At 53.9% G+C, this 18576-nt stretch overlaps 2 protein-coding genes across 12 annotated transcripts in view; one reads left to right on the forward strand and one right to left on the reverse strand.

The window, feature by feature from the left end:
• Positions 1–1940, forward strand: part of Prmt7 (protein arginine methyltransferase 7) — a 35605-nt gene extending 33665 nt beyond the window's left edge. For all 8 annotated transcript variants that reach the window (XM_040280072.2, XM_078032572.1, XM_005318350.5 and 5 more), the window contains 3 exons: positions 446–606; positions 1405–1501; positions 1721–1940. In XM_040280072.2, coding sequence (XP_040136006.2) covers positions 446–606; positions 1405–1501; positions 1721–1894 — 432 coding nt within the window. In that variant the 3' untranslated portion in view covers positions 1895–1940. The remainder of the gene's footprint in view (positions 1–445; positions 607–1404; positions 1502–1720) is intronic.
• Positions 1941–2941: 1001 nt separating this feature from the next.
• Smpd3 (sphingomyelin phosphodiesterase 3) overlaps positions 2942–18576 on the reverse strand; it is an 84487-nt gene continuing 68852 nt past the window's right edge. For all 4 annotated transcript variants that reach the window (XM_005318353.5, XM_078032576.1, XM_078032574.1 and 1 more), the window contains exons 3-9: positions 16463–17991; positions 11769–11844; positions 11511–11666; positions 8502–8591; positions 8227–8290; positions 6195–6357; positions 2942–5945 (exon numbers count right to left, since the gene is read on the reverse strand). In XM_005318353.5, coding sequence (XP_005318410.2) covers positions 5844–5945; positions 6195–6357; positions 8227–8290; positions 8502–8591; positions 11511–11666; positions 11769–11844; positions 16463–17779 — 1968 coding nt within the window. In that variant the 5' untranslated portion in view covers positions 17780–17991 and the 3' untranslated portion in view covers positions 2942–5843. The remainder of the gene's footprint in view (positions 5946–6194; positions 6358–8226; positions 8291–8501; positions 8592–11510; positions 11667–11768; positions 11845–16462; positions 17992–18576) is intronic.

The following is an 18576-nucleotide window of genomic DNA, read 5'->3' on the forward strand; positions in this document are numbered from 1 at the left end:
CCAATGCTTTCTCAGGCACTGGGCCTGCTTGCTTACATGTTCATTTCTCCCCATCCCAGCCTCTGAGCCTCCTGTCAGTGATCTCACAGTTTTAGTGGTCAGTATCAGTGAACAGGTAAGTGTCTAAGCACCAGATGTTTCACCAACATAGACATTTGGTCCACAGAATAGCTCAAGAGTAGGCATTGTCCTCACAGGTAAAAGGGTAGAAACTGAGGCTTAGAGAAGTGAAGTGAGCCAGCCAGTGAGTGGGCAGGGAAGGGAGAGCGAGAAGCCAACTGACCAGGTGCCTGGTGATGTTCTGTGAGAACATGCTGCTCCATGTGGCTGCAGTTTTCCTCAGGGACTGGGCTATAGAGTTGAGAGGGCCCCTGGCATGAATCCTGGAGAGTCCCTCTGGCTCTAAGCTCGGCTCTACCTGCCCTTCCCCATTTCCTTCTCTCAGTCTGCCCTGGATTTCCGAGAGAGCAAAGAGGCAGAGCCCCACCCGCTGTGGGAATACCCTTGCCGCAGCCTCTCAGAACCCCAGAGGCTCCTGACCTTTGATTTTCGGCAGCCGGTTCCCCAGCAGCCTGTGTGTGCTGAGGGCTCCATGGAGCTGAGGAGGTGAGTGGAGACTTTGGGAGGGTATTGGGGTGGAGGAAGTAGGGGCTGCTTTCCCTCTAGCAGTTACTGCCCATATAGCAAAGTACAGCTTGCCTGGGAGACACTTCTGGCCTGTGGCATGTCCTCATCTCATCCTTGCCCTTCTTGCATGTATGGTGGGTCCCACAGCCTCAGGGAGGAGGACTCCAAGTGGGCCTTCCTCATACCCCTATCTGAGCTCCCCTGTGGGATCAACTACAGAGAAATGAGAGCTTGGTTGCTATGGTTACCCACTGGACTATTTTCCTGAACTCTCCTGGGATTAAAGCAGGTTAGGATTGGTGAGAGCTGCTTTCTGTGAGCCTGAGAGACCCTACCCAGCTCCAGCTTCCTTCATGTAGAAGAGTGCCTCCTAATACTTGCGGAAGCCCTGAGGCCAGAGCTCCCAGGGCTCTGTGCACCAGGTGACAGCACAGGCAGGCAGGACTGATGCCTGGCTGTCTTCCAGTGTACCTGGGAGGAGCCTGGCTCTATACCACTGGTCCTCTGCCTGTAGGGGCTGACCTGCAGCACACAGCTCTGCCCTGCTGTGATTCTGAGTGCTTGGCTAGGTGCAAGGAATGAAGGGGAATCTGAGCTGCGGCTGCTCTTGCTATGCTTTTTATGTGTGGCCTTTATTTAGGTGGGGTGTGGAGAGTTAGGAGCTCCGAACTGGATGGGATGGGAATGGTAAAGACCAGGCATTTCAGGAAAGCAGAGGGGAGCCTGGCTTGTACTCCCCAATTTCTATGTGACTCTCTGTTTGACCCATCACTACAGGCCTGGGAGAAGTCATGGGATTGTCCTATGGATGGAATACCACCTGACACCAGACAGCACTGTTAGCACTGGCCTTCTGGAGCCTGTCGACGACAAGGTAGTGCCGTATGCACCAAACTCAGAGTGTGCCGACCCCCCCTTGTGCTCTGGGTATTCCTGTTCTGTGTTCTTAAAGCCAGATAGCTACTCAGTGGTCATCTGGCCCCCTAAGCAGTTTTGTTTTTTTCCCCCACTGCAAGCTTCTGGGCTGGAGGCTGACCAGGAAGGTGGTTCTGGTGCCAGGGACCTTCTCCATCTCTTGATGCTCTTCCTACAGGGGAACTGTTGCTGGAACCCCCACTGCAAGCAGGCCGTGTACTTTCTCAGCCCCACACTGGATCCTAGAGTGCCGCTGCTGGGCAGCCCTCGGGCAGTCACCTATACTGTGGAGTTTCACCCCAACACCGGAGATATCACCATGGAGTTCAAACTTACAGACATACCAGATTGACCCCTACTCGTTGAAATAAAGTGGTCTTAAGGCTGTGGGCTCTGAATGGGTTGTGGCTTTTGCGTGGAAGGGAGGTTGAAGGTGCTTGTCTACTTCAAGGGACCTGCTTGTCCTTGGCACAGAGGGGACATTGTCTGTTTTTGCAGCTTTGCGCTGCTGGCTTCCAGCTCCAGGCATGACAAGCAGTATGGGCCAGTATTTGAAGCCATGGAAAGGCCAGAGAAGCTACCCTGTTTGTGGTCCTGAGCACTCAGAAGGTTCTGGCGCAGTGATGTCTCCTGCCCTGCCTACAATGGCATAGAGGCACAGGGCCCTCTTAGCCAGGCACTGCTCCTAGAGCAGCCTGCCTAGCCTATCTGCTTTCTGGGGTTTCCAGGTCCCTGCCCATCTGGCTTCACTAGGAGAGCCTTCAAGGGAGTGGAGATGCTGAGCTGAGCTGTGGCTGGGCTCCTGGGGCTTGAAGATCCTAGTGGAATCAAGGTTGAGAGGACTGGGTTCTGGCCCTTTCTGCACTGGGTAGTTGCATAAAGTTATATCCATAGGTACCTGGGCATCTGGCTTCAGTACATATCGGCAGATGGCCTGCCAATCCCCAAGACCCATATCAGAGAAGAGACTGTCTCAGAGCAGTTCCTGAAGGGCAGCCCTGGGAAATCAGCCATCAGGAAGGAGAGCCAGGAAGTGCAGCCCTTTCCCATGTGCCCCTTTGTATCTATTGGAATGCTTCTGCCACCCCCTCAAAAGTGGAGCAGATGGAGTGTGTGTGGTACAGATCACCCCAGCTCTGCTTCAGCAGGGACAGCCAGCAGTGCCTGCAGAGGCTTTCCCCACACACTCCGCATGCCCTTTCGCTCTTGACCTTTAGTTCTCAAAGAAAGTGGGAGACATCCAAGAGAACCCAGATGACCTGGGGACCTGGCATTTGGAAGCAGACTTGAGTTGTGTCCCCATAGTCATCTCTCCTTGCCCCAGGCTGCCCAATCCCCAGGTCTGGAGCCTGCAGGGTCTGCTTCGGCTTGTCACTCAAATAAGTACAGAACACCAGCCTTGAGCCTCACAGTTTTATTTTCTCCTCATTCTCCATCCTTCCTTTCAGCACCATAAAGGAAAAAAACCACCTCTCTTTTCAAAATATTTTATCAGGTGTAAAGATTGTTTTTCTTCTAGGGAAGAATCGTCTGGATATATAGTTGATAATGTTTTTACCAAAACCTTAGGTGTCTTACCATATAAAACCCCTAATGTCCCATGAGGATACAATACAGAAAAAAATACAGAAATTAAAAAAGTTTTTTTTCTTCTTTTTAAAACAGTATTTCTAAATCTCAGCAAGTTAATACAATAGTTAAAAAGCATCAAGGTTAATATTCATACCTAAAACTCAAGGTGGTTTTTGGACAAATGAAAATGAACATTTCCTTCCTAAGCTGTTCCCACCTGCCTCATAGCTTCCCTTGAGATCTGGGTGATCCCTGTGACCACCTCCTCCCAGGCCTTAGATGCCACAGAATCTAAGATCTTGGCAATGTTTTGTTTCTTTTTTAAAAAAATCAAAGTGGAAAAGCCTGGCTGTCACAAGCCCTGAGAGCCACAGGCACTCTGCCATGAAATGGCTGGCAGGTGGTCTGAGCTTCAGCACTGAGGGAGGTGTGAGGGGATCAGGGAGGCAGGATGTCCCTCCTCTGGATGTCAGGACCTAAGCAGACAGAGGCCACCTTGGGATGACAGAAAATGACTGAGGCACAGGGCTGTGTGACTTGCCTAAGGCCGCCCTGGGAGTTGGGAGGGAGAAAAGCATGTGGCCCTGACTCCACACTGCCCTCACCCTCAGGGACATAAACTGCTAGAGTCTGGTTTAGGGGCCTAGCCTTGGCTGGGCTGCTCTCCCTGTGTGCACGCAGCTTAGGTCCTGGGGTTGGCCCTGCCCAGGCAAACCTTGCATGTGTATTTGGTTGCTCCCAAGAGTGGAGGACTTTCTACTCCATAAAACCTCAGCAAGGCCCTGGGAGGCCAGGCCCTTGCAGGGTAGGGGCAGGGCAGAGAGCCCAGGCAGGACTGCCCTTGCATGAGCAGTTGCTTCCTGGCTCTGGGCTTGCAGGGATGGGACAGGAGGCCTGGGTAGGGGAAGTTCTTCCCAGACCAGGTGGTCAACCAGATCGAGTGTCACTGTGGATGGATGTCCCAGCGCCAAGCTGCCCAGGCTCTGCAGGAATCTTCCTCCCCAGCAGAGGGCCTGGCATCTGGCTGGCTGTTTGCCCCTTCTAGGCCTCTCTTGCTGCTCAGAGGGTGACAAGGCACAGCTTCAGTGCACCAGCACCAGGAAGTCCAGACAGCAGGGTCCTGGTGCTGCCTCCAGCCTTGCCAGGCAAAGCTGGCTACAAGATCAGGGAACTTCAAGACCAGTGGGAATTTTCAAAAACAGTCCCTCAGGTTGGAGCCTGGCACCTTGAAACAGAAGCCTTCCTGTGTGACTGGGGAATGGCCCCTGCTGTCTAAAGGCAGGTGGCAAGAGGCAGTGCTTCTGTGGGGCCTGAGCAGCTGCAGGCCTCCTCCCCAGGCCCAAGGCAGATAGGGGACAGTGGGCTGCTGGCCAGCTCTGCTGTACCAAGCCTGGGGTTGACCCTGGTTGCACAATGGCAGAGTGGCTTGTGTATGCCTGGATGCCAGCCAGTACAACTCCCTTCCCCAAGCCAGCAGTGGCCTGACCACCCTAGCCTGCACACCAGTGAGGAACAGGTTGCTCTCCACACCTTGGCCTCCTGCCCCTCGATCCAGGGTGCCCCAGAGCCATGACATTGGCTGGGGGCACTGTAGTGGATGGGCCTGGGCCTGGGAGGTCAGAGATGCAACCCCCCTGGGGGGCAGGCAGGCTTTTCCTGAGCTCAGCCGCATGTGGATAGGGAAAGTCCCCAGGGAAGGATTGGTCCCGAACCAGAGAGGTGTCTGGAGGGAAGCAAGGGGCTGCAGAAGAAAGAAGAGGACATGTTGGCTTTGATAGAAGAGAAGAAGCTACAAATCTTGTCATTTTCAAAAGCAGGCCCCCACCCCTGTATGCTGTTGAGTCCCCTTTCTGTTAAAAAAAAAAAAAAAAAAAAGTGATGCCCTCTTGGATTTCTACTTATGGCTCCATAACACAGATTGGAGACTCCTGGAGGAGGCACCTGTTGGCCGGAGCCAGCTGGACCCTGGTGTGTCTGGGCTGGGGAAGGGACCCTGTATTGGGAAGAGCAAAGTTCTACCTAGCAACGTGCAGACCCTTTAAAGTGAAGGGTGATTTTGTTTTAACTCTTTATGTTTTCTTTTTAAAATGTAATCGCCCTTGAATGCAAGACCCTGGGAAAAGCCCTGGGCTGGCTAGTAAGGACACAGCCCTCACGTCCCGCAGCACAGTCGGCTGGTGGTGGAAGGCTGGTGGCCGTGCCCAGGAAGTGCTTCTTTGGCTGGTTCTGATTGTGTTTGGAGTTTGGCCTTGGGTGAGGCCTGAGCAGGGGGTCTGGGTGGCTACAGTGTGGCATGTGGCATGCGGGCAGCGTGCATGCGAGGGTGCAGGCATGCGAGACAACATGGGCAGCAGACAAAAGTAATGAACCCTGGACGAAGCTTGAGAAGAGATACAGAGAGTACATAACCCAGTCCTCCTACTAACCCTCGGCTCACAAACTAGGTTGTGCTGTAGATCTGTAGAAAATCATGTTTGGAAAGAATGGCACTGGTTAGGCAGCCAGGGGCTCCTGGGCTGGCCTAAGTCCTCTGTCCTTGGAGGGGCCCAGAGGCACAGAGCAGCGCTGCTTCCAGGCTCCCCAGGGACTGACAGGGGCTCCTTCCCTGTCCCCTACCCTCCTCCCCCCAGCACTGGGCACTCAATGGAGGGGACATGGCCCAGGGATGGGCTACGGCTCAAAGGGCTGACAGAGGCCCTGCTGCTCCAGATGCCGGCAAGTTAGCTGGTCTACGCCTCCTCCTCCCCTGCAGACACCATCAGCCGCATGGCCACCGGAAGGTGGTCCGTCAGGCCAGACAGTTGAGTGATAAAACTGAATTCTTCCACTTCCTGAGTTGGGGGGAGGAAGAGAGGAAGCATTCTGATTAGTCCCAAAGGACATCCTGAAAATGAGGGGCCTGGGGGCAGAAGATGGCAACCTCAGGGTCCCTGAATGTGGCCTCCAGGCTGGGGTTGTGCAAATGGGGCCTAACGGTCTGAGGGAATCACAGCTCTCATTTTAAAAGAGCATGGACTGGGGGTGGGGTCCGAAGAGAGCCTCAGTGCTGTTGAGGGCTGCGGGGCCTGTCCCCAACTCACGGCCTTCCAGTCGGGGCACAGCCCCTCCTCGGCATGCAGCATGTAGTCGATGCGACGTCCATTGCCCTTTAGCAGGTCCTTCCGCCCCTTCTGACCAGACCCGGGACTCTTGCTAGTGGGAAAAGCCAGGTACTCCCTGCGGCCTTCCTCGCTCTCCAGGACCCTGTTGATGGACAGGAATCAAGGTGAGGTTCCCACACCTCCTCCTCCCCTGCAGACACCATCAGGAACTTGCAGGCCCGGTGTTCTCTTTCTAAAGTGAGAGAGGAGTAGGTCAGACCAAACTTCTGGCTCAAGTTCTGTCTTCTCTGTCGCTCCACAAAAGACACAGGCTGCAGGGAAGCCAAGACAGAGCCTGTTGAGTTTCTGGCTGAGTGGGGCCCTCTGGGATCTGTCACAGGCTGTCCTGTGCCCATCTCGAGCTGGCCAGTCTTGCTGTCCCATCTGAACTCTGATGTTGATCTCGGTACTCTCCTGGCTGTAGTCAGGTTGGGCCCCTACTTGCTCTCCAGAAGGGTCTTCTGCTCCAAGTCAATACAGACCCTTTTGGGGAACGTGGTCTTTGCCACAAGCTTCAGGGACCTGTCTTTCCTGGAAGCCTCTGTTCCTCCCACCCCATGACTATTTCAGGTGGCAGGAAGCTGAGGGAGACAGGAGAGTACCAGGCCCCATCAGAAGACTCAACTTATATGGATCTGTCTCTAAGCAACAGTGCTATCCAGATTATGTCCCCAGACCCATGAGCCTCAATTTCCTCCTCTGTGAAGCAAGAATGGTTGCCGTGAATCCGAGATGCTTGGGGAAGCTCACTGCGTGCTTAAGGGAGGACAGGCAAGTGGGGTGGGACCCACTTGGTTCTGGGTCTTCTGATCCCTTCCTGGCATCTTTGCCCTAGAGAGCAGGGTGCCTGGCTCCTTCCTTGCAGCCTTTCCCCTGGAGCCTGAACAGGTGGCTTAGTATCACTTAGTATCACTTAGTATCACTCTGGGACTTCCTGTTGCAGAAGGCAGGCTCAGGCCAGGGGCCGGAGTAGGAGACACTGCTCAGGCTGCCAGATGGTTAATGCCTGGACACACTGAAAGGGTGCCTGGAAATGTTGGGCCAGCTAATGGGTTTCTACCAGGTTTTTATCAGCCTTAAGATAAATACGCTAATGACATTCAGAACATTGTTTCGTCTCAGAGATACAATCCATTACTGTCCTTTGCCTTTGATAATTAATTCCAGCATCAATGATCTGAGAGTTACTGATAGTCATTTTTTAATCATCATCTCATAAAAAGATAATTTTCTCAGCATAGGATGATGTTTCAAATTTAGTCTATAATCTAATTAATTGGCTCAAATTAGCTGCTAGGAGCCACCGCCATGGCTCTGTGCAGGCTCGGGCTGTGAATTATAAATCAGTTCTGCTGTTGGCCTCTCCGACGTCTCCTTTATGGAAGCTTCACTGGGTTCAAAAACGAAGCTTGGCTGGGATGTGACTGTGTCTACTTGGAGGGTAACTGACTTGTGTTCTCTGCTCATGTTTTCATTTGCCTAATTCATGCTACAAACTGCTAGTTCCCTTCTTCAGACACCTTACCTAGCTGCTCTGCTATAGGGGTGGGCCTATGGCCAGGCCCTGGAAAGTGCTGGTTCCTTTTCCCATACCAGCAGGGCCCCACGGCAGGCTGGGCCTGGGGCAGAATGAGTCCTTAAAACAGGAGGCCAGACTCTGGCTGCCGGTTTAGGAAACATCCCCTAGAGACCCCAGAGTCTTCACCCAGCTCTGAGCTTCTCAACAAGGCTAGTCCTGGAGTGTCAGGGCCTGAGGGCAGCAATAGGCTTCCAGCTTCTAGCTGAGACCCTGAGGCTGTCAACAGTAGGGGCAGATTCTCACAGAAGGAAACCCCTCACTGGCCTGAGCCAAGGCGGCTCTCCAGGCTCCTGCCAGCCTCATCTCCCTACCACCTAGGTCGGGACCTCAGGGTCTCATAGACCTGGGAGGTGGTCGGGATGGGGTCCCACCAGCAGCAGCGTGGATACTTACTTTTGCAGATTGTCAGGGGTGCACACATCCTCATCGTAGAGGCCATTTGTGTCCAGCAAGGTACCTGGAGACAATGTCAAGTGTAGTCACTGGTCAGTGCAGGCAGGGTTCAGTCAGGCCTAATGGGCTGGCCTCTGTGGGTTGCGGTAAACAGGGTGCACCAAGACGGGGGCCTGTCCCCAGCAGGGGGGCCTTGTGGCGGGGTCCTAGTGATCATTCCTTAGGAAACCTGGGACCCCAGCACCCAGCCAGCTCTGACCCCAAGCCCCACTCACCAATGGCCCACGGCTTCTCCTCCCCAGGCCCCAGGCGGCATGGGTCCTTGTAGCGTGTAAACAGGGAGTGCTGCTGCTCCAGCTTGTCATCTGTGTGGAGAGGAACAGGGAGGAAATGCTGTGGGGTTATCAGCTGTTCTGGGGGGCCTGCTCTTCTTGGTTCCTGTCACTGATTCCTACCAGATGTTGCCAGGTCGCTGTCCTTTAGGTCACCTTTAGGCCACCTTTTGTCACTGGTTTTCTGTGTCCTTGAGAACTACCCCATCCCCCACCCCATAACACTCACCTTAGACTTCAAGTTCCCTATCTGAGGTCAGAGGTCATTGTCCCTCTTGGGCTCCAGGAGACAGTGACCTCAAGACCTTCCCAGATCCTACTGCCAACTCTTGTGGGGGGCTGGCTAATGCTGCCCCTGCCGGGACTCCTGGCCTCTTCACAGATTGAGTGCCTGGCCCTGAGGGAGGAGTGGACTCCACAGGTTCAGAAAGGGAGGGACTTGCCTGGGGTTCCCATTTGTCCTGCCAACTCATAGAGTCAGAAAGGCCTTTCAGCGACACCTGGGAGGGAAGACCCTGAGTGGGGTCTGGCTAGGTGGGATTCACTCCTCCAAGAAGGCCTGTTGTTGTTAGGGATTGAACTCAGAGACACCACTGAGCTACATCTACAGAGCCCTTTTTATTTTTTATTTTGAGACAAGTTCTCACTAAGTTGCTGAACTTGTTATCCTTCTGCCTTGCTGGGATTGCAGGCGTGAGCTTTTTGGTAGTGGGGATTGAACTCAGGGGGGCACTGAACCACATCCCCAACCATTTTTTTATACTTTATTTTTTTTCAGTAGGTTAGGTGTATTAAATGCATTTTATTTACATTATTTTCAACTTACAATGGGTTTATCCAGGTACAAACTATCCTAAGTTGAAGAGCGTGTATACCACTTTAGGACAGTCAAATAGTCACAGTGTTGTGGCCTTTGGGTTACACTTTGGGTATCACTTCCCAAGAAAACCTAGATGCCAGGCAATGAAACTAGCAACCTCTAAACCATTAGGTCTAAGGCAAAAGAAAAGCGTCAAATAGAGCTATAACAGGCAAGACCGCCTCCAGGTAGGCAACATCTGCACCCTGGTCTGCTGCCACCCAGTTCTGGCTCAGTGAAAGGCCAGATACACAGAGCAGCTCCACCAATGTCCCCAGAATTGTTAAGGTAGTACATAATTTGGTTTTAGAGACCTGATCCATTGTGGTGTTTGTCACCTAAAAAGTCATATACTTTATTTAGAGACAGGGTCTCACTGAGTTTTTAGGACCTTGCTAAGTTGCTGAGGCTGGCTTTGAACTCATGATCCTCCTGTCTCAGCCTCCTTACAGGCATGTGCCACTGCACCCAGCTTGAAAGCCTCTTCTTTTGTGTGCTGGGTCTCCACTGTGACTCAGGAAGATCTCAGGAGCACTCCAGTTTGGAGTTGGCTACAAGCATGTGACTAAGACAGGGGACCACAGGGACTGGGTGCTGGGGCAGGAGCTGCTGTACTGGGGATGACAGCCCCACTGCCCCACAAAGCACCCGTGGAAGATGGTTCCTTTCAGCAAGCTGGCGATTACGTGTTTTATGGTGGGACCCCACTCTCCCTGCTCAACCTGGAGCTCCCACTGTCGTCAGGAGCTGGCTCCTTGGCCAAAAGAGATTTAAACAGCTACCATCTGCTGTCCCCAACTGAGGGCACCACCCTGTGCTCTCAGTGAGACCTTTGGGTTTCCTGCCTCGCTGAGGATGAGGCTGGAGCTCAGACCGCATGTAATTACACCCATCCTCAATTTGCTTTGGGAGCTGTGGCTGGTACAGGGGTGACAGTCAGTAAGGGTTCCAGGCCGAGGGAGGCTTAGAGCTGCTCAAATCTCTTGTTGGTCCTTATAAAATTAAAAAAATATATATCTACATATTTTTTTTTGGTTGTACTGGGGATTGAATCCAGGAGCACTCTACCACTGAACCACAGCCTGTTTTTAAAATTTTTTTATTTTGAGATAGTTCTAAGTTGCTGAAGGTCTTGCTAAGTTGCTGAGGCTGGCCTTGAACTTTCCATCCTACCTCAGGATCCCAGGTTGCTGGGATTATAGGCATGTGCTACCATGGCTGGCAAGATCAATTTTTTGTTTAAATCAATTATTTAGAATTTCACAGTTGATGAACTTGGAATCTTTTAGTTTAAAAGTTTAATGCATGATGCCCACTATTCAAATTCCAGCTCAACCACTTACTGGCTATGTGACCTTGAGCTAATTATTTAACTTCTCTGAGTCCCAACTTCCTTTTCTACACCAGGTGGAGAAATAAAGCACCTTCCTCTTAGGGTTGTTAAGAACCTTAAATGAAATGGCAGTTAGAGCTGAGCCTGGTGGCTCATGCCTGTAATCCCAGTGACTCAGGAGGCTGAAGCAGGAGGATCCTAAGTTCAAGGATCCTAAGTTCAAGGCCAGCTTCGGCAACTTACTAAGAAACTTAGTGAGATCCTAAGCAATTTAGAGAGATCCTGTTTCAAAATAAAAAATAAAAAGGACTGGGGATGTAGCTCAGTGGTATAGTGCCCCTGGGCTCCATCCAACAGAGAAAAAGAGAGGGAGTGATGCGGGTGAGGGGAGAGGTGAGAAATAGAAATTAGAATCCCACCTGGTTCAAAGTAAGTGCTGAATGTATGCTCTCATATTATTCACTAACTCTCCCTGAGTCCGAGTTTCAGAGGCCTTGAGCCTCCCTTGTCACAGGTTTGTTTTTAGGGCATTGCTTTTTCTCCTGCCAGCAGCCTCTGAGCTTTCGAGGTAGAGCGTGAGTTTCCTGTTCTAGGATTTCTTGGGGGCAGAGACATCATAGTCTTGCTAAATTTCCTGCCCACGCTCTCAGGAGGAGCAGGAAGTTCTCTGAGCTGCCTAACTCAAGTCTTTCTAGCTGTGACTGAAGCCCACACCCTGCACTGCCCAGAGCAGCAGACCCAACTGCGGAGGGGACCTCACCAGAGGAACAGTTGTCAAAGTTCAAATCTCCGCAGATGACGTCAAACGCCACCAGCTCCTCGGGGTTGGCTGCGCTGGACGAGGAGGTAGATTTTCGGAAATCAGCCAGCCAGTCCTGAAGCAGATCCAGCTGCTCACACCGGATGGCACTGTCCTCTGCAGGTCAGACAGACATCGGATGATGAAGCTTTTGCGGGGGGCCCCAGCTAGGCCCCAGGCACCGATCCCACCCCCAGAAAACCATGGCCTGCAACCTACCTGGTGGGGCATGCAGGTGTGTGCAGGCGATGTACCCGACGATTCTTTGGTCCTGAGGTGTGCTTCCCACCTGCACCTGGGGGCCAGGGGAGGGAGGTGGGGGGGCAAGGTGTCAGTGCACACCCACCAGTTATCATTGCTTAGGGTACAAAGGAACCCTCTAGGTCAAACCCTCTGGAGCCCTGTTTTGTGCCAGGCTCCTGGTACTCTGGGGTCTGGGTAAGGACATGACATGTCCTGCTTCTAGGAGCTTAAGGCCAGGTGTGGGAGAAAGATGCATAAAGAAAACATCCACCCGTGGTGTCGGGTGCCCATGAGGATCTATGTAAGGCTTTATAGGGGCAAATACAGAATACACAGACAGGTTTCTCCCCAGTCCCTGCCATCTCCTGAGCACCCACCGACATGACCCTCAGTTCCTGTCCACTACATACATGTGGTGGCTCTGCCTCCCTCCCTCAGCCACATGCCAGACCTGATCCCATCTTTGTGCTTCTTCCCTCTGAACCTCAGGCCAGACACCCCTCCAGGCAGACCCAGCCTCAAAGCCTGCCCCACCCTCCACTCTGAGGGGCTAGAGACCCTGCCACCCTCCCACAGTCCTCACTCTCTACCCCTGTGGCTGCGTGGCAAGATGCTTCATCTGCTTTATAGGCCATGGTTCCCTGAGGTCCCTCGGTCTTGGATGAGAGCTCTGGCCTGTGTGTCCATGGCTCTGAGTCAGTTCTGGCCTGTGTTCCTGGGCTCTGGGCCCAAGATCCTGGGCTGCTCCTTCCTGCACAGTGGCCTCTTCATGCCTTCACATTCCACTCCACTTGGACCTCTGTCCTGGCCTCCTTGCTCACCTCCTTTATCAAGGACACAGCAAGTCTAAATGGGCTGGGGCAGAGGAGGCCATTCTGTCCACCCCTGCCCAATCTACACATGACCCTGGCAGGCTGTCTCCAAGTGTTAGCTTAATAAAACTGTACATCATAAAGATGACTCAAAATGGTCCCACCCCAGGTGGTAACCTTCAGCATAAGATGGGTCCCTGTGGTTGGGGCCAGCATGGGAGGGCCACAGAGAGATGCTTCCCGCCCCAAGTCTGAAGGCTCTTCAAGACTCTCTGAACATGCTACACCTGATGGAGGTCACTAGGGAAGAGTCCTTCGCGCAGATATTCCCCAAGGACTGGTGTGGGTACCTGTCCCTGGAGGCCTCTTTTGATCCTCGTCTTTCCAGCCACCTGCTCCAGGGGCCCAGTTGGCATCTGTCTCTCCTTTCACCGCTGAAGCTGGGTTGGTATCTTCTCCCCCATCTAGACTTTCTCATCAGCAAACCGCCCTACCTTTCTCCAGCTCCTCACCCATCTCCCAGCCTGCTGCCCATCTTCCCTTCTCTGGCACCCATAGGATGAGTGTCTGGCTATTTGAAAATGGGCTCGACAGCTGCGTAAAACGTGGCTGTTTCTAAACTTACGTGCTTGCCCTTCACTTCTTGCCCATACACCAGATCCAAACCCCACAGCATCCCCTGCCCCGAGAATGACTCTGTGAAGTCACGTGTCCTTGATGCCTCCTCTTGCAAAAGCACAGTGTGTTGTTAAACCACAGTGCTCCAACAGGGCACAGGATGGCACTGTCACCCCCACATTCCTCGGGGAACACTCCGTGAGCACTTAGCACTTCTCACCCCAGCTGCAAGGTTGACACTGAATGTCTGCTCTTCTTATAGATGGACACACTGAGGCCCAGAGAAATTAAGCCATGGGTCAGGAGGCTCAGATGGGAAGGTGGGTGGTGGCCCACACACTGCTCTTCACTGCTTTCTGAGCCTCTGGTACCTCTGCCCGCTTCTTTCCAGCCACCTATTGTTTGTCTTAATGTGCCAGCCTCTCCCTTGCTCAGCACTTAGTGACACTTGCCCTGTGCTGAGTCCTATGTAGGGACAGGACATATGGGCAGAAAGGCATCTGACTCTGTCCTGTTGCCCTGAACCTGCCCAGAGGGAAGACACCAGCGCAACAGCAGGGCCACAACCGCCTGTCATACACCCTGCCTCTTCCTCTTAACCGGAGTGTGATCTTGCCAGGACCCACTTTATTATTTGCTGGGACTTATTGATTCCTGGCTCGTGTCCTCAGGAGCCACAGAGTCTTGTGTTTCTCTTGCAAAAACAAACAATCACACCGAGAGTCTGTGCCTTTTAGTCCTGGTGGGCAAAGACTGTCAACAGAAAAGGTGCCCAGAATTGGGCTCTGTCATACTGAGACAAGAGGAATTCCCGTCCCTTCCTTCACAGGAAGCTGCATTTTCCTAAAAGATCTGAAGTTCCAGAGTAAACTGTGTGTGCAGGCCTGGAGGAGGGAAGTGACAGAGGAAGGGAACGTGGTCAGCACCCTTCCTGTGTCCCTACCCCTTTTTCCTAGCCCTTGCATGTGCCAGGCACAAGCTCCACTCTCTAGGACAATGTCTGAGCCCTCAAGGCCACAATACAGCTGGGCATAGAGCTGAAGAGCACATGAAGGGAAGAGCCTGCTTGTGCCAGGCGTAGAGGCCCCTGGGGGAGTGGACAGAGCCCAGGCTTCGAGGAGAAACCCAGCGAAAAGGTGGACCTTCCCGAGGCAGTGGAACATGGCAAGGGGAGTCAGCTCTGGCAAGGGGGAGGAGGGGGCCCAGCTCCAGGAACTAGGCCAGACAGCTACAGCCACACTGGGCCAACACAGGAATGGAGCCCGGGCCAAGGTGGTAGGGTTGGAGACATAGGGTGGTGCCAGGGATGTTGGAAAGTAAAACGAAGAGCCTGGAACAGACAGGGTGGGCCCAAGGAGTGGCCCAAATGGCTTTTGGATAGTGGAACTAGGAGAGGGCAGCTCGGGGCAGATGCTGAGTTGGGTTCAGGGATGAATGGGATGTGTCCTGGAGGCAGTCAGATGCAGGGCTGGGTCTCCAGAGGAACATCTGGGCTGAGACAAAGCTGAGGGTCATCAGCAAGGGCAGAAATGGAAGCCATGGAGTCGCATTCCCTAGGGAAGGTACAGGTTTGGCTGTGGTTGTCCCGGCCCACAACCTGGGCTGTCAGTAGCTGTGCAAAATGTGGCAGGCTCATGCTGCCAGATCTGCCGTGGTGTCAAGAGAAGCTGCCACCTGGGTTTTATGTAAAATATCTTGATTTTTAAATATTTGTCAATTTAAAAAAAAAGCTTTAATGACATGGACCAAATTAAACATATTTGTAGACCAGTTTGAGAGCCAGGAGGTAGAGAGAGACAAAAAGAACATTCAGCACAGAGCCACAAAGGAGGGGCTCTCCCAAGGAGACCATTGTTGACCTTGGTGGGAACAGTGGTCTGGGTACCAGACAAGGAGGGAAGTGAGGGGACATGTGGGTTGGCCTGCGCAGAAGTGGATGGTGGTGGAGAAGTGTCTCTGGCCTCAGAACCGTCAGTAATAGGGCAGAGTGTGAGGGCACACCCTCTTACCCCGAGTCTGACAATATATACCCTTCTTCCCCAGAAAGTCACTCTAGTTTCTGAGACAAAAATATACCCACAGAACAGAACACCAACGAACCATATGCCAGGATGGGAAAGCTGGATCTACTTGCCAGAGGAGTTTTCAGCATCTTTGACTGTGAATGAAGAGCCAGAGCCCCGACTCTGTCCTGGTGGAGCCGCACAAGAGACATGGAGCACCTGGAGGGGAGCCAGGGCTCTAAGGTGCCCGCCTGGCCCCATCAGACTCTGTGGAGACATCCGCCCTCACTCCTGCAGGGGACAGTTCACACACCAGCATTTTCCTGGACAGGCTGAGTGCGATGGTATTGAGATGGGAACTAAGAAGTAAGGGGACCCCACCTGCTCTGGGCCTCTGAGCCGTGCTCCTTCCTGCTGAGCGTCGATTTCTCACCTTAAAGGAGAGAACCAACACCCACAGCAGCTGCTGCCTCTGTTGGGGGCAAAAAGCCCTGTTCTACATCAGCTGGCCAAGTGATGCTTCAGAAAACTCTGGAAGCATCAAGAGTGACTTTTGGATAAAGAACAAAAAGTCAAAATTCTTTGCATCTCAGGCTCAGTGGAAGATAATGTTTAATGACCAAATTACCATGGTCTGAAAACTCCGACTGCATCCAAATTAGCAGAAATAATTATGATTCACTTTAATTAGTGACTATGGAAGCAAAGCCATGGGCTGGTGGGCAGAGAGCCTGGCCTGGCAGCTGCTGACAACCAGGAGGGAGGGCTATTCAAGCCAGTGAGGCTGGTGGTCTTGGTGAGCTGTACCCTTCATTTGCACTGGTCTCCGCCTCTTGTGAATGGAGCTGGGGCCTGTTTTCTCCTCTTCCTCCCCCATCGCTGCCATCATCACCATGGCCGTCATCACATGATCTACAGAGCGGCTCTGAATCCCTCCCAGGCCTCATCTCGATGGCTCACTCCCAGGCTGCCCCCATTATACAGACAGGGAAATGGTGGCTCAGAGATCTGATGAATTGATTCAGATCACCCAGAGAGTTTTGCCTGGATTTTGTCCCTATGTTTGTATTTCTCTTGTCACTGCACTGGTGACAAGGTTCAGTCCTATGAAAGATCTCGTCTGCCTCCCATTCATCCCCCAGAAGAGATGGAGGGAGGATGCCCAGCTGCAGCCCACCTCCCCACGTGGCTCGGGCATGGCTGGCATGTGGCCCTCAGGTTGGCCAAGGCCTCCTACCTTGAGAAACAGAGCTCCCTTAGAGGCCAGGGCATCGAAGCTGCGCCCGTTGGGGTAACAGTGATAGGCCACGTCCATGACTGGGTAGCGGCTGGCAAAGAGGAGGCCGCTGTTGAGACACTTGAAGCTGCAGCAGCCGCGGCAGCCGTAGACCCCCACGTCATATAGGATGTACTCAAAGTAGCCATGCAGCTGCTCTTTCAACTTGGCGGCTGCCCGCTTGTCAAACACCTCCTGCAGGCACAGGAAGTCCAGGTTGGCGGGGAAGAAGGCCGAGACCTCATGGTCAAAGGCCTCGTCGGGGTGCCGCCTCCTGCGGGCGGCTTTCTTCACCACCGAGGCCTTGTACAGGAGCTTGCTGTTGGCACCAGGCTCCCCGGCGCCACCGCCATCCGGCCCAGCCCGAGCCTTCACCAGGGACTCCCTGGAGGCCGAGGGGCTGCCCAGGCTCCCCGAATCCCCATCCCGCTGATTGTGGTTGGGCGTCTGGCCCCTTGGGCCTCCACCAGCCCCATTCCTGGCTTGGCTCCCAGTGGCAGGGTCATCGCCTTCAGGTGGCCGGCCCCCCTCCTCGCCACCAATGCGCACAATGCAGGCGTCCTCCAGGTTGCCATCAGCTGGGTCCCCAGGGGCTGGGCCATTGGCAGCCTCGTCACCCGGGTGACGCCCGCCATCGCCCTTGTATTCCACAGAGGCTGTCCTTTTAATGCTCCCAGGAACAGCCCGGGCCCCGCCATCGCCGCCCTGTGGTGACACAAGGCTGCTGAAGCTGGCCGCACTGATGGAGGTGTTGGTGGGGGAATCAATGTAGATTTTGATCTGGGGCCGGGCCGCCCCATTGCGGATTCTCTGCCCGATCTCTTTGGCCCGCGCTTGGGTGTTGAAAAGGTTGTTGAGCCTGGCCAGCGAGTCGGGGAGGAGGCAGAGGTTGGCGGTGGCGAAGCAGAAGCTTTTGCCAGCCCCCGTGCCCTTCCATTCACCAAGCAGGGCTGCCCCGCCAGCCGGGCTCTTGTCTTCCAGCCGTGAGTAGATGTAGGGCCGGCGGGCAGACTGCAGGGGGGACCAGAAGAGAAACCCGAGAAAGGCGAAGGGCAGAGCGGCCACCAGGAGGGCCAGGTAGACAGGCGTGAAGAGGGCGGTGCAGAGCAGCTGCAGGCAACACGGGTCGTCTGCCCGCTGGCGCTTCTCGTAGGTGGTGGGTATGAAGGAGGCCGCCAGCCGGTCCACCAGCCAGTAACATGGGAAGATGAGGGCCCAGGACACAGCGTGCAGGGCGGACAGACAGCTATTGGGAAAGGGGGTCGTGTACAAAACCATCGCAGCTCACTGGGCACTGTGGCCGGCCCAACTACATGGTGTCCGTGGCAGCTGTGGCACTTTCCTGGGCAGGGGTGGGCACGTTGGGGGCAGCTGGAGGAGGGGTCACCTCCTTGAGAGATTCGACTCTAGAAGGCTAATGGCGAGTGCTGTCCGGCAGGTCATGGATCACCTCCGTGGGCCATGCTGGGTCATCGGGGCCTACGGAGAACCTGCAGAGACAGAAAGTGAGGAGGCTTTTATTGAACTTTAAGGAGCAGGACTGTTCTGGCGGGAGGACCAGGCTGGAGCCAGCAGGCTCCTAGGGGCATTTGGGGGTCAGGAGACCCAACTCACTCAGTTTGTCTACCTGTGTTTTGTCCTCCTGGAGTAAACAGCTTGGGCCTGACTGTCCCTAACTGTCTGGATCTTATGACCTAATTGCTTGAAAAATGGCCCCAGTTTTCAGATGGCACAGTTTTGTTGGTGCCAAGGGGATATGCTGGAGATCCTAGAGGATGCCTGGATGACACTGGCAGGAGCAGCATAAGTCCTTCCGAAGCCAGAGGCATTTTTAAATGGGTGGGAGGTGACCCTGGGTTAGAGAAGCTGCAAACATGACATGTCACTGAATTCAATTAGGTTAGGACACAGGGCAATGTGGCTGGCAGGGCCTGAGAGGACAGTGGCCCACCACAAACAACCCCACTCTGGCTGTGGCCCTGCCTGGGGACCCAGCCATAGGCCCCACTCCCTCTGGACTCCCGAAGGAACCCCTCAGCCCCCACCAGCACGGATCCTGGTATAGCCTATGCCTT

Source organism: Ictidomys tridecemlineatus, chromosome 15 (genome assembly GCF_052094955.1).
Source record: "Ictidomys tridecemlineatus isolate mIctTri1 chromosome 15, mIctTri1.hap1, whole genome shotgun sequence".
In the NCBI taxonomy this organism is placed as follows: Eukaryota; Metazoa; Chordata; class Mammalia; order Rodentia; family Sciuridae; genus Ictidomys; species Ictidomys tridecemlineatus.